Source organism: Lytechinus variegatus, chromosome 1 (genome assembly GCF_018143015.1).
Source record: "Lytechinus variegatus isolate NC3 chromosome 1, Lvar_3.0, whole genome shotgun sequence".
Classification (NCBI taxonomy): Eukaryota; Metazoa; Echinodermata; class Echinoidea; order Temnopleuroida; family Toxopneustidae; genus Lytechinus; species Lytechinus variegatus.
In genome coordinates this window covers 86,929,523-86,945,860 of record NC_054740.1, presented here as the reverse complement: position 1 = coordinate 86,945,860, position 16,338 = coordinate 86,929,523, and the positions used below count along the sequence as shown (strand labels likewise).

Sequence of the window (16,338 nt, the reverse complement as noted above, 5' to 3'; positions counted from 1 at the left end):
CACTCGTGATGCAAGAAAATATTTTTAGAATTTAGAATCACCAAAATATACATGTAAAGAAAGATTATTCAGCCATCATCATCAGTAGAATTCTAAAAAAAATATATTCGCTTTGAATATTGACTTCTTCACCAATCCCACACACAACACGATCTCAACATCCCCTTGTCATTGTCCAGGCCACGGCCCCTCCCCTATCGCTCTCTCCCGTCGAACATCTACAACCCCCCCCCCCTCTTCCCCTCTCTTTCACATACGCTGTATTTGTAGGCCTACATATTGTATTACCTAAAAATATTTTTCCTATCAATTAACCTATACTTTCAAAAACATAAATCGCAATTGATAACAAAATCGTAATATTAAAGTTTTATGAATGACTAAAAATATTCCTCACGCTCTTGATGAGCACATTCATTATTTTATAGGTGAGTAACGAACAAACACAGCAATAATTGACAGTGATAAAAGAATCTTGATAAAAGATTATAAGAGTAAACATCATCAACAGAAATCTTATGAGAGTTAGTTTCAGTGAGTATCTGAATAAAAAAAAAACATTCATGAAAATTATATTAGTTAATTGGGGACCCCGTCTCATGAATACCGATGTCCATTATTTGGAAGCCTCGGAAGAAATCTTCCGAGGCATCCAAATAAAGTTGGAACAATCTTTGGATTTCGTAAGGGCGTGACGCGGCGCAAGCTCAAAGGGCTACGCATGCATGCGGTCCGTAGATTTAGTCGGTCATTGACATAATAAGCAACACGCATTCACAAAATTAATCGCACTTTTACAATGATGAAGCGATCTAAACATTGAAATAATGGACTTAATTTATCGATGCCATCAATGTGAATAAATCAATTAACTGTAAGTATAAAATGAGATTGACATTTCCTTTCACCTTTTTAAGATATCAGTACCGGTAATTGCCTTTCTGCTTCAATCGCAATTCGCGCAACTGTTACGGCTGTGTGGCCGGAGAAGCATTAAACAGACATAAAATGTGGTGCATTTAGCAGCAATCTAAGCTCGTCGATATTGATATTTTCGATAGCTACCGCGCTTTCGCGCGGGAGGGGGGACACCCCCTCCCGAACCCTCCCCCGTGCGTGCTTCGCACGCACCGAGGCCGCTGCGCGGCTTTCGTCGCTTCGCGCCGACAACCGTCAGAGTGAACTTGGCGAGAACGTTGGTTACCATGGCAACAAGATTTCTGAAAGACACACAAAAGTGTGTCTTAGACATCTTCACCTCAAGACCAATGTGTGTGCCAAATTTCATGAGAATCGGTTAAAAACAGAGGAAGTGGTTCTAACTGCAAGATTTTTACCTTATTTTTGCAATAATACACTGTTACCATGGCAACACAATTTCCAACACATGTAAAAAATGTGTCTTGCACACCTTTACCCCAAGACCAAAATATGTACACACACACCAACATTCAACCCCCTCCACCGTCACCCTTCGGCTTGGTTAGCATCTTCATTCAGATTGAGATGCGAGGACAAACAGAAGATCTGTTCAAAAAGGGTCTGAATTCAAGAACTAATCCAATGCAAAATAATGCACTGCTATTGAGTTTTGCACAAGCGCTAGTCTATATACCAGACAAATCTGAACTCCTAAATTCTGACATTTTCACCCATTTTTTCACTGTTCCTGCAGCCAGATTTTTTGGAGCATACCCCATTCTTAATTCTTATACATAAACAAAGGTCTGGAGAAAAAATCACGCTTTTGTCCACCGTGTCCACATAATTCCGCTAACTGACCAGACTAAAATAAAAAAGAGGAAAATGAAAATTTTTCCTCTTGAATTAAGAAATAACATTAAGAGTATTGTTGCATGCGCTTTTCAATTTAAGAATATTATATCAAAACAAGTCTTTATATAGGATTCGACTAAAGGGCACAAGGTAAAGCTCGGTTGCTTTGCTACCTCACATGATATCTCTCAGAATCACAGAATTTTGCGCCCGTGAGAGAGTTCTGAAATTACAATTTCCACTGGCATAATCGGGATTCAAAGCTTGCAGCATTAATTTGACAAAGATTAAATATCATCTTATTTTGGCAAAATGCAACCAATGAGGAAAGCCATTTGAAGGGGGTCCAGAAACGAAAAAGAGGAAAAGAAAATGAGTGAAATTAAGCAAACTTAGAAACTTTATTATTAACACGTGCACAAGGGGTCAGTTTTAATGTTTGCCCCCGTTTGCCCCTGGCGTCACAAAGATACATTATTATAAAATGGACCCACTCAAGACTCGAATATTTTTATCATCAAATTCAGTGAGAGGAAGTCATGTGAAAGAAATGGAATCAAGTCCCAATCAAGTTCAATGGTCTCGTCTAAAGAAATATTGTTCAATAAACTAGTTACACCAAATCACACACACAAAAAACAACATTGCAAGCTGTTGGTCGTAGACTCCTCTTTAAAATTCCTAAGAAGAACAATGGTGTTATGTTTTGTAAAATACAATCTTATTACAAAATGTTTTAAAAGCATTATCTGTAACATAACTATACAGTCATGTGTGTATTCGTTCTCTTCTAGCAGAGTATTATGCTACAAGCATAGGATACATGCTTCAAGTTAGCGTGCGACCGATGTGCATTAATAGCTGTAGATTATCACAGGAGACGGTATCCCCTTATTTACTTCTTGAAAATAATGTAGGGGCGGGTGCACGCGCCCTGTCCTCTTCAATGGCGCCCTCATGCAATCACATACAGCTGGTCAAATAATTATATAGCGTGTATTATTATTTTATGTTTACTCATCGTCTGAAAAACAAGACACATCTACAACTCTAACAGGAATGACCTGACCGGGGCAGTCCCAATCGATTACTGCTTTTTTTTTTTACTGGTCTGTTACTGGGCTTTATCTCCATACCTTGTATTCATTCTACTCTAGCTCCCCTCTTTGTTCAGTGATATCATAGATTTCATTTTATCGAGACTTACTAAATTACACATGGCACAATGCACTTTCGGAAACGCCTTGATTAATCTTTATCTTAACCTGTAAATTGATACAAAATGTGTTCTTTGGACTATGCTTTCTGTAGACAATATTGGTGATTGTCTCCCAACACTGAATACACTTGCCAGTCTTACTCATAGACGGAACCCTACACTTGACCCATTATTAAAGGGTACTTAGCAGAGACAGAAAACCCCTTTGTTGGGCTAAAAGGCCATAAGATTGAACACATTTTAAAAAAGTTAATCACGTGGTTTGATCGATACTTCTAACAAACTTGATTCATTCAGATAATGGGTGATAATCATAAATTATATCATTGAGGTTGCATTCTGCCCCCCCCCCTCCTCAAAAAATGTCTAAAAACAATGGGAATACACCTTTTTATACTGTTACTAGCCCCACCCCGCATGAGGGCATATATCCTATATCTTTAACAGATGTGCTCTTGAACAGTAAATTCAGAATAGTGATTTACCTTCGTGATGAGTTAAAAATAGACTAGTCATAACTGACTCTTTCCCGTCACCGTTAAATAGCCCATACTCTTTGTTCTTTATTCCCACACCCCCATATCGTTTTTTTTTTCAGACTGTACTCAATGCAAATAAAGTGCATTTTACTTATTTAATGGAGTTGTTATAAGCAGATTAAATTTAGTGTAAATGTCATTTATAAAAGTATTTCTGTAAATACTTTTACATTACTTTGTCTGAAAGTTTCAGAAGGTGTACGTGGCAGCCGTGGGTGTTTATAAACATGATTTAAAAAATAAAAGAATAAAAATCAGTATTAGTACCGTGCAAATTAAAAAATCAGAGTCCTACATCAATAAATAAAAAAATATTTGAATATATGCACAGTTATATATACAGCGACAAAATTAAAGCAGAAAATGACAAAATTGGGGTACAACATTTCCTCTATTATACATGTATTTTCCCTTTTCATGCTGACTTTCCATCATAAAATAAATCACTCGATCTGCTTGATCTGTGATCTGGTTGTTCTGTTTCATGTGGTATGTTTTTTTGTATCATCATGATTTCGATGATATATTCTCATGCCCGTCGTTTTGATCAGTTGTTTTCGATATATTGGTTCAACCATTATAAAGGGGTGTGACCCCCTAAATCGAGAACGTGAACTTTTCTCCTAAATCTAAGTTATTTTCAAGATCCCCGAGACCTGTTCGCATGACCTCAGCACAGTATATACGTCATTATGTGCGGAATCTCATCCAAATGTACTGAACTTGATAAAATGCGGTGTTTACACGGAGTAGGGACTTATAGCCCACGGGCGTAAATCTCGGGGATGGGGATATATCCCCGCACTTTTCGGATAGAGGGGGGTGGCATATACAATCAACTACCCCCCCCTACTTTTCAAGACAGAAACGATTTTTCCCCAAATTATTATTTACATTCTAAAAACACAATATTTCTCGCTTGGTATTGAAGAGTAAAAATAAAAATAGGCGTACCCTGCATTCTTCTTTGTTTGTTTTGAACCAATTGATTGCCAAATAAAGTGATAATTTCTACGATGAGTTGTCGACATTGATCAAAATCGATGCCGCCAATGCCGTTAAAAACTTAGCGCATGTTTGCCTGATATCTTTCCCACATATCTTTACAATTTTATCCATCTTTTTTTTACAGGATGTTTTAAATTACATTAATTAACACATTAATCCAATAAAATTAATATTTCAAATATGAATTTTGCTCAAAATTTTGAATGTTACATCATTTCCAAATATAATCTTAAACATTATTCAAAATTTTTCCTTTCTGTGATCTTTTCCTTTTCATTTGCATCATTGTTCCATTCCAAGTTTTACTTTTTTTAAAAATTTATATTAAGGCCTGTGATGGCCAATAACATTTTTATGAGGCAGCCCTGTTCCCGATAGCCATGATTCATTTTTTTTCTCATTACAACCTCTCATCAGTGAGCAAATGTGTTTTCATTGAACAAATCTCGACTGTTTAATCCTTATTTTCTCTCTCTGGAATAAGAACTTTATACTCCTTCTCTTGTATAGAGTTTTCGTTACTTTGATAACTTACCCATATCGTGCTCTGTAATACACGTTGTTTTTAACGACTGAGGCAACTATTGCAAGGGTCGCTCACTATGCTCACTCGCCTCATAATCATTATGAAAGACTCATTTGGACATAATTCTTTCTTTCCTTCTTTCAAACACAGAAAAATTCATCGCTCGTTTCGCTCGCTTGCAATAGGATATCAACTGCAATTCAGTAGTTTATATCACTACAAAACCATTACAATCACTACAAAACCATTACAATAGCCATTGAAAAAAAAAAAACGTAGCAGCCTATCACTATCATCACCAAAAGTGAAAGATGGTAGTATTCTGTCTTCCAATGACTGACAAATTCCTTGCTCGCTTCGTTTTCTCGCATAGTATTAACTGGCATTAGTCAATGATTCAACTAACAAAAAATACAATCGTCATCGAAATGAATTTTCGATATAGGTCTATAAAGTGAAAAAATGTGGTTGTATATGAAGTATACGGTTATATACCCCGTGTTTTGGATGACCACCAAGTTTTGAATTTTCATGTCAATCACTCCCCACTACTCGGACTTACACCATTGTGCTATAGCCCCTTCCCTTTTTACATCCCAAAGGAGGATTTAGGGACCAACTTCTATCGAGACAGTATCACGGACCTATCGCCGACACACCCATCCGACCTTGATATTTATGGATATATCATATTTGGAGACTAATATTTCCAAATCACATAACGAATATCAAACAAATAAATACCTATTTGATCAGACAACAAAATATTGACAAGTGAATTTTTATCGTTGATTCGATTTTAGATACCAGGTATTTATCGCCTGCGTTAACGTTCGTCTGCAAGCTCGTATCTCCTAAAAAAAAACGGTTTCACCTTCGCCTATATAGTATGGGGTAGTCGTAATATAAACACGCATGCTCCGCTGGAGGATCATATGTCTTTTGTAGTTAGCATGCTGAAGTACCAGTCACAAAACTGATCGTAAATCGACAGAGGTTATTTGATTCCAAATCAACTCTCAGCTGCTTGGTGTTTCCCGGTTACCAGGCCAGGAGGCCGTATGCAGTAAGGATCAAAGACCTATACCAGAGATAACGCGCTACACTCTACATCGTGAACTTGACTGGTACTTGATGGGAAACATCACTGCTACTGGATAACTATTATTGGTGCATTCCGTGCAACATTTTCACATTGCAGTCATCGCCGACGAAATCACCACATACAGTTTTGCTCCTTGTTAACAACTCATTCTCCCATAGCTTAATACAACTTCTATAACACTATATTAGATGCTGTTGGAAGGAGTGATACTTCGGTTAGTGAATATATTAACGTTACATCCGGAATAAGTCATTTGGAAGTCGATGAAAGACCGTTTTTAACTGCCTCAAACTTTTGGAACTATCCTAAACTGGTCATTTTGAAAACTGCGGCTTGGTAACATTTGAGTGTCGCAGAAGCGTTAATTACGGGATTCAAACTTGGGAGAAAAGGAAATGAATATGGAGAAGATCATTGTCTTTCTGGTCGTCGTCGCTATGGTTGTGTCAGTAGACCCGACGTCAGCCCCGACCACGGAAATGACCACCATCATAGGTTAGTATGGGGTATGGGGATAGAATTATTGTGCTTTGAAATTTTAGTCACTAACGATGTGCACACCCGCCGAGCATCTCTAGTTATGTTATCTACTTTATGATATTCACATAATTATGTTGCATATAAGCCTACAAATTTCAAAAATATATTCAGTTATTTTATCTCGCCCACTCCACTCTTTGCCCGATTTTCTTACCTCATCGCCCCCAGGGGCGGATCCAGCTTTCGCCAATAGGGGGGGGGGGCCGAAAAAATATTTTCATCAACATTTTTCTCGATTGGCCGCTTAATTTTTTTTTTTTTTGGGGGGGGGGGTTTCAGGGGGTAATCCTAACTAAAGACAGAAGTCTTAAGTATATGTAAGTTGTTTGTTATAAACAAGATAAGGTATCTCATGTGGTCTTAATATATAATGTAAACGCGAAGGGCGAGCTAAAATTCTTTGATATTTTATGTCCTTAGAACTGAAGATTCTGAGCAGTTTTTATAATCATGAACAAAGATAAGTATCCAACTAAACAATGCGAGCGCGAAGCGCGAGCCGAAATTTTATTATAGTAATGTGAAAAGGGACTCAATTAGGACTGTTTTTGTGATTAATGAAGAGGATACAAGTATCACCAATTAAATAATGATAGTGCGAAGCGCGAGCTCAAAATTTTTGATATTCCGACCTGAAAACTGGACAGTCTAAGCGCGTTTTTATTTAAATAAACAACAAGCTGTGTGTCTCAAACAATTAAATGCGAGCGCGAAGCACGAGCTTAATTCTTTTTTATACTGACATAATAAAGAAGCATTTTGACAAATTTTGGCAAGAATTTCCAAACAGGATAGGTATCTCACAAATCAAACAATGCGAGCGCGCAGCGCGAGCTGAAAATTTTGATATAACAATTTGTGTAAATCAAAATAATGAAAGCTTGATGTGCGAGCTAAAATATTGTGTGCAAATTGATTTCAGAACTGGATATATGAAGTGTCATTTAATCCTCTTAAATGGGATTCATTACACAGGCAATGCGAGCGCGAAGCACGAGCGAAAATTTTTATATAAAGTCTATTTTTCAATTCTTTCCCTCATCTTTTTCTTGTTTCCTTTCGGGGTCGGGCCGGCCGTTACGAGGCTGTAAATTGCACATCATGGGTATAATACCTCTTTCTTACTTTTCTTTCTGTTTTTCGTAGTTACTATTAAGATAAAGAGTACACTTTTTCTGCAGGTTGTCAAAAAATAGGGGGGCCGGGGCCGGCTCGGCCCCCTCCTGGATCCGCGCCCCCCCTCCTCTCCCCCCCTCTACCGCTCATGATAAAAGCTTAAAACTTGTTTGTTGGCGACACGATACTCGGCGCCCTAAATCTGAATACTTCGAAATTACCGTCGAAATGAACCAATCCTCACTTTAACCTTTATAGTATCTGTTAGCTTATGATAGATAAAATCATTAATGATGTAGAGTGGCGTAATGAGTCCATGATTTTGATGTGTCACAACAAGGAGGATGTTTAGAAAAAAATCCTAAAATTCTATTTTCGTTTACTTCTTCAAAATAAATAATCTAATTCTATAGATTTTGTCGTGAAAATGTCAATCAAATAATATAATATTTCACACATTCCCCACCCCCCCCGTTGGTCATGAAATGGGAGGGGGGATGGGGAGAACAAAGTCTTTACCCTATGTATGCCAATGACCATCTTTGTCCGATTACAATTTTTTTTCAGATTGTTTTGAAGCTGTTATTTTCTAAAATCTGAAACAAAAAGCACACTAGTCAGAGAACAGCTAAGATTGTTTCTATTATCACTAGCTTTAAAATTAAATAAAATTGATTTACTAGTAATTAAATTCAGGTACCTTATCAGAGAGGAAGTTCTATCAAAATGGAAAATATTGTCAGAAAGACAGGTAGGTATCCCGGTAGGTATCTTGCCATCATTCTAATCTGATGTGTTGAATGTTTTCATCCCTTGCACTATCCCACCTACTGAATGATATTTCTATAGATTGTTCATCGAAAGTCATTATTTTGCTTTCCACCCCCCGTTTGACAAGGGAAGTGAAAGTTCTAACTCCGAATTCCCTTGTTTGACTATCGTAGAATCCTTTCTTCTCTCTACTGACTCTCACTATCCCATAAGCACCAGCCTCAGTGGCGGCTGTGGACATGGTGGAAGCTAATGCAGGGAGGTATACAAGGGGGGGGGAGGGGTACCACCTTCACGTAATGTCCGTTTCCCATTTTCACACCCACCCTGTCCCCGAGTTTTCCAGCCTCTATTTATCAAGATCAAACTTCCTCATTAAAGAAACGGCATTCCAAATGTCATGAAATTCATACACGCAAATTATTTTTATCATGTGGTTTGCTTTTATATTATTTTTATTGGAAAAGTTAGTTTATTGATTCCCGTGAATGCCGGCAGGAAATCTTAGTATTCAAACGTCTATCATACTTATGTTGTGTGATCTCGTTGTCCAAAGAAGATATATATTCGGATTATTATTATTTTTTGCATGTTAACGCCAGTAGGATGCGAACGTCAACGTCGTTTTGCTTAGCAATTATTCCACAGGGAGTGGAGATTGCAAAATCACTGTATGCGGGCAAACCAGAATCCGATAAAAAATGGGGATATATTTAATTCTGCAAGCGCTCCGGATTTGATGACTCCTATAATTTATATAAAAGCGGATTATTAATATCAATTCTGGCTTACACTCGGTGATTAAGACCGCTTGTTCAATGAAATAAGTGCCATGAAAAGACAACAGAAAATGTCTTAGAATTTTTCAAACTTCCTTCTATAGCAAGCTTTTAGACTACGGTTCGCTATATACTGCTCAGTATACAAATCATATGTTTTCAGACTCGATCTTTGAATTAATATGGACGCCTGAATTTTTATTTTCTCATCATAGTTTTCCAATTGACGATGTTCCTTATCACAGATTAGCAACGTAATCTTTGGGATTAAGATAAATAAGACCAATTACGTCCTAACTATTATCCTCTTACTGTATTACGGCATTTTCTTTTCTGTGAACTGAAATGGGGAATTTTTGTTTATTCACTGAGTTTAATTTCAGTACGTTTTTCTGTTGTTGTATATTGATATTGGTTTGCAGCAGTTTATTACCGGAATACTGAACTTTGTAAAGAAAAAAAAGGGCTACATATTTCAATTGAACAATGCCCTGAAACCAAAACCATATGCTGACACAGGTGCTAAAACATGTATATAAACTGATAGTAAATATAGTTAAATACGACGTGCCTTCACTTAAAGGACGATTCTACCACAACCAAAAAACGATTTAAATACAAAAAAAGCTTATCGCTGAAAACGTCATCGAAATCGGGTTTTTGAATAAGAAAGTAGGGCCTAGCGACGTCATGTTTTGCCTAATTTCAAAGAACAGTTATATACTCATCCTTTTATCGGGATGCAATTGGAAAACCGATGATGCTATACACACTCACTATTTCATCTGTATTGTATTGTATAAAATATGAAATATTTGAATTTCTCCTCATAAAATGAAACAAAGATTGATTCCTCCCTGAACATATAAAATTGTCATTGTGCTAAAATTCTTCTAAATAAATTGTATGTTTTACAAAAAGAGCACTACGTGCAATTACAAACTCTCATCCGAGAACTCCATCTGGACCTCTTTTTAGAAAATTTAATATGCTAACTATATTTCAAATACACGAACTGCAAGTTGGATCATTTATGTACATGTATAATAAAAACTTGCTTCCCCACATTTTTTATGATATGTTTAAAAAGACAAAGGATGTCCATACACTTAATACAAGACATGCTAATAACATGTATATTCCTCTGTTAAAATATCAAACTGCACGTAAATCGGTAAAATATTCTGGAGTAATTACTTGGAATACAATACCTGCTAATATAAAAATGTCCCCATCTATTGCCTCATTTAAACGAAAGTATAAAATGCATCTCATGAAGGAATCTTAAGTACTATATAATTTACCCATCACAATTCAGACATAAATGTACCCCCCTTTCTCTCTATATATATTATGTATGTTTCAATATGGTATTGGAGCCCAGCCTTTGAAAGGCCAATGGCCTCTGCTGGCTCCCCCATATTCTTGGTATTTATATTCATATGCTTTCTTTTTGTAAATATTTGATTGTATTTGAATTTTTTTTTACCAGAAATGGAAATAAAATAAATGAATAAATGAAATAAATAAATGAATGAATTGTTGTATCCTATTGAGGATTGAGATATTATCAATCAGGCCTGCAAAAAATGAAATATTTTATAATTAAAACAATAAAACACACAAAAAAGGTGATTAAGTGCCATCTCTGATTTGCATTTTAATGTATTGTGCATAATGCAACTGCTTTGTAAAAATAATAAATAAGTGAAATTTTGAAATGTAAAAAGTTACTTATTTGACATCCGATTTTCGTATTTATGCTCGTTCGATTTTTTCTCTTTTCATTTAAATTAACTTTTTGGTGGGGTGGTTTACCTTTAATATGCTAAATGGATTGATGCCCCTTCCGTTCATGTATTTTACAACTATACAGATATGGGCATTTTTCTGTATCTATGTCCATGGACCTAGTTTCAATAGAATGAAGTAATTATAAATAGGAGTTCTACAGAAAATGTATACTAGTAGTCAGAATCCTGAAACAAGATACGTTGGGCGGACAAGCGAAGATAAAACAATATTTTACAGCGTATTTAGTGACTGATAGAATTGACAAGAAATACTGGTACAGTGGCGGGGTGGTGTGATGCAGTAAAGACCATATTTCCCGATAAGTTGTCACTTTGTCACCAATTTGAAGAACCGACTTAACATCAGAAACCTTTTTTCTTTTAAAGATATACGTGATTGAAGTTTTTTGTTTTTGGTGCTGTTCTACTCTGGAGGGCTTTGATGTATGTGACTGAATCTATGTTTTGATAGTTGATAGTGTATTACAATAATATTGGAAAAACAAGGCATCTTAAGGGTCCGGTGAGACCGTTTAATTCAGATATATTGTGAGAACATATACTCGACAATCAATTTCATATATCAGCCCCTCCCCGACGATATAATATTGATGTATTTTATAAGAAACTCAATGAAAACGGTCATGAGTCCTATACTCATTACACAAGGACCGCTTTTGTTTGTTTGTTTGTTTGCATTTATTTCTGCGTTCAAAAACACAATACAAAATTATTTATAATTACAAAATACAAAATAATTCATAATATAAACAATGTGGTCATATTACATAATAAATACAAATAAGGATGTGAGTATAAATTAATCTTTTATAAATGTAAACATATACATATAATGTAAAAAATGAACGCAGGAGACCGCCATCGTGAGCGGTTAGGCTTGAATTGATGGCGGCCTCATAAAAGATTCGTGACTAAGATTGATATTTACTGACCAAGTGGGTGCATTGCAAGTGCAGGTGCTGGTGCTGTGTATAGCAGTTGAGTAAAATCAGAATATTAAATAGCGAATGTGAATATTTGAGTGAATGTTTTAATTTGGAGGGTGGGGTTGATAAGATTGAATGATAGTTTTCTTTAGAGTGGCTTTTAATGAGTATATGGTTGAACACGTTTTAATATTGTTTGGAAGACCATTCCAAATGTCAGGACCATGGTGTCGTATTGATTTAGAGGCAATTACCAGTCTGGGGTTAGAGAGGTGAAAGTTTCCGGATATGCGCGTTGGGTAAGTATGGACAGTACTATTAAATTTGAACATGTTATCAAAGGACGAAGGGAGCAGTTTGTTAATATATTTAAACATAATTATAGTTATTTGAATAGTATATAAGTCGGCAATTTTTAATGTTTTCAGTTTAAAAAATAAAGGATCGGTGTGAGCCAAATAATGTGATCCTGTACAAATGCGAATTGCTCTTTTTTGTAATTTAGAAATAGAAGTAAGTTTTGTGGAACCACAATTAGCCCAAACAACGTTACAATATGTTATATACGGGAGTATTAACGAATTATACAATAGAAATAAAGTTTTGTGTGGTAAAATAAATTTCAACTTGGAAATTATTCCAATATTTCTCGAGATACATATAATGATATGGTGCAGATGTTCATTCCAAGACAAAGCTTGATCTATGATGACGCCTAAGAATCTAGATTGAGTCTTCCGCTCTAATGGTGTGCCGTCAATCTGTAAGTGAATTGGAGAATCTGTAATATGAGAATGTTTAAAATGGATGAAGTGGGTCTTTTTCGAGTTCAAGGATAGTTCATTAGCTTTAAACCACTGTGAGACTTTAATTAATTCAATATTTAAGATGTTGTTTAAGGAAGTTATATTTTTATGAGAAAAAAATATATTTGTGTCGTCAGCAAATAATACAAATGATAAAATGGAAGATGTATTAATAATATCATTGACATATAATAAAAATAAAAGGGGGCCTAGAATGGAACCTTGAGGGACACCACATTGAACTGGAAGTAAACTAGAATCGTTGCCATTAAAAGTGACATATTGTTTTCGGTTTATTAAATAATTTTTAAACCAAAGGAGTGATTGACCGCGAATACCATAATAATTAAGTTTTGAAAGTAAAATATTATGATTCAGTGTATCGAACGCCTTACTGAGGTCACAAAATATACCAATGACATGCTCTTTGTTGGCTATGGCGTTTGTTATTTTATCGTAAATTTGGATTAAAGCCAAGTTTGTGGAATAATTTTTTCTAAAGCCATATTGATTAGAAATTAATAAATTGTGTTTGTTGATAAATTCATAAAGTCTATTATAAACTATTTTCTCGAGGATTTTGGATATACTAGGGAGAAGAGATATAGGACGATAATTGCTTATTTCATGAGGATTGTCTTTTTTGAAAATTGGATTGACTTTGGCGATTTTGAATAAGTCAGGAAATATACCTTGTGATAGAGATTTATTAAAAACATGACTAAGAGGGTTTGCAAGCGGATGAATTATTTCTTTTAAAAGAGACATACTAATTTTATCATGCCCATGAGATTTGGAGCTATTAAGAGACCGTGTAATGTTGAGAATTTCTGTGGGGTTCGTAGGGTTCAGGAAAAATGAATGTGGATTAGGTTCGGGGAGGTAATCTGTGAAATGCGCATTTTGGCTATTGATCTTGCTTGCAAGTTCGGGTCCGATATTTGTGAAAAATGAATTGAATGAGTTTGCATGAAGGGAAGAGTCAACTTTGGAACCATTTAAAGTCATGTCATCAGTAGGTGGGGGATCTGCATTTGTTCCCATTAGTTCTTTGATGATTTTCCAGGTAGTATAAGTGTTTGAACTGGCATCTTTTATTCTATTAGTATAATACATTTTACGTGATAAACGAATTAATTTTGTTAGCTTGTTGCGATATACTTTGTATTTTTTTAAATTGGCTTCAGTAGGATTGCGTAAATGTGACTTGTAAAGGCAATTACGTGTCTGTATTGATTTTAATAAACCCTTTGTTATCCATGGTTGTTTGGGTGTTTTTCGATTATTTTTTACTTTTCCTATGGGAATATTCTTTTCATAATAATGTTGTAATTTATTATTTAAGAGATTATACGATGTGTTTGCGTCAGTTTCATTATAGACATCCTCCCACCCCTCAAGTAATAAGTCTTGCTTCATTAATTCAATATTACGTTTAGATTCTTTTCGATATGAGTGTTGGTTAATTCATTTGGGGCACGGTAATTTCATTTCACAAGTTAAAAATATTGGTAGGTGGTCTGAAACTTCAGAGCATAGAATTCCTCCTATCATTTTATTATTCATGTTGCTATGTACGTTGGAAAAAATATTGTCAATTTGAGTAGATGAATTTGGGTTGATTCTAGTGGATTTATTGATGAATGAATGGAAGCCAAATGAGTACATTAGTTTCATAAAATTGATTGAATGATTACTGTCGACCGAGGGTAGGAAATTGATATTAAAATCACCAAAAATAAAAGTATGTTTATTTTCATTACCTATTGCATATAAATATTGCTCTAGCTCTTCACAAAACAAATCAAGATTAGAGCCTGGTGGTCTATAAATCAAACCTATGATATTTTTAAATCCTGTGTTTTCAATTTCAATGAACAAAGACTCTGCATGCAAGAGTTTCACATCGGAACGGATCTTAAATTTTAGTTTATCAATAATATAGAAGGCCACGCCTCCGCCTCTTTTTCCTTTGCGGTCTGCCCTTATCAACTTATAATTTGGTAAATTAAACAAATTTGGGGAATTATCATGCAACCATGCCTCGCTAATACCTATAACAGAAAATTTGAAATTATTCAATGTGTGTAAGAGATTTTCAAAATATTCGAAGTTTCTATTGAGACTTCTTAAATTTGCATGTAAAAGGGAAATATAATCGGAATTACTATCAAACATATTATTAAATTCTTGAGGTGTATAGTATTTGCTGTCATGTGAATTGTCTATGTAATTATCAAGAATAAAAGAGAGGGACTCCATCAAAATTGATAAAATGTAAAGTACCATAAACTAAGAAAGGGGTCAACTGCAAGGGTGCTTGTGGTGTAGGTGCGCTTGCTAGTGATTGAACGGGTGTTCATGTATGTCTGTGGTGCAAATGTGCAGTCAATATCAATATAAATTACATGTACAAAAAGAACAAGACCCATCTTGGTCAGCAAGAACATATCATTGGAAGCATTAGAGCAGAGCTCAACCACCCAAGTACATATAAGATTTGAAATCATTACACTTTAAAAAAAAAAATAAAATAAACGGTCAGTTGAAAATGAATTAAGAGTATACCCAGAAATAAAAGTTAGGTACAAGTCTAGCGAACGATTAAAAAAAATCAGATTGTATCAATCAATTTTAAGTAGCAGATTGATGCCCTAGCAGTGCAGGCCTATTAAACAGTCACTTTATTCCTGTTCTGGTGAGTATTTTGATAGCCATGCATGACGGAGTTGCCACGCCTTCTCTGATCAGACACGGGCAGGGGTGACCGCTTTTGCATGAGAAAGGGGCAGCGATCCTGGGGGACGGGGGGCAATGCCCTCACTTTTTGAAGCACTTTAAGAAATGCCCTTTTTAAGCAAAAAATGCCCTTTTAAAGCAAAAAATGCACACTTACGACCGTGTACTGTGCTATTTTTTTACCTACGGAAAACACGTTTTAGGTGTTACCTTGTGCCATTTCTAGTATCAGTGCCAATTTTTTTTTAACCAAAATGTCCCTCACGAACGTGTTCTGTGACCTGTTCAACTGAGGAGGACCAGTTTTAGGTGTTACCAAGTGTCTTTTTTCGTATAAGTGCCAATTTTAAACAAAAAAATGTCCCCTCTCGAACGTGTTCTTTGCCCCTTTCACGTTCACCTGAGAAGGAGCCGTTTTATGCCGTTAGCAAGTACCCCTTTGTCTTCTTGTAACTTGTCCTTTCTCGTATCAGTGCCTCTTTTTACCCAAGAAAAGTGCCCCTCACGGACGTGTTCTGTGCCCCTTTCACCTGAGATGAACCCGTTTTATATAGGTGCCTGATCTTCATATCAGCAGATAAGTTGTTCTGAAAAAACACTCTTCGTGCTCGATGAGCGCCCGGCTTCTTAGCGTTCTGCTTCCTTCTGAAAGTGCATCCTCTAATTGCATAATT

The 16,338-nt window shown here is 35.7% G+C and overlaps 1 protein-coding gene across 4 annotated transcripts in view; it reads left to right on the top strand.

Annotated features, from left to right (window-relative positions):
• The first annotated feature begins 6,131 nt into the window (after positions 1 to 6,131).
• LOC121426524 (uncharacterized protein YMR317W-like) overlaps positions 6,132 to 16,338 on the top strand; it is a 40,097-nt gene continuing 29,890 nt past the window's right edge. For all 4 annotated transcript variants that reach the window (XM_041622877.1, XM_041622885.1, XM_041622891.1 and 1 more), the window contains exon 1: positions 6,132 to 6,668. In XM_041622877.1, the coding sequence (XP_041478811.1) occupies positions 6,569 to 6,668 (100 nt within the window). In that variant the 5' untranslated portion in view covers positions 6,132 to 6,568. The remainder of the gene's footprint in view (positions 6,669 to 16,338) is intronic.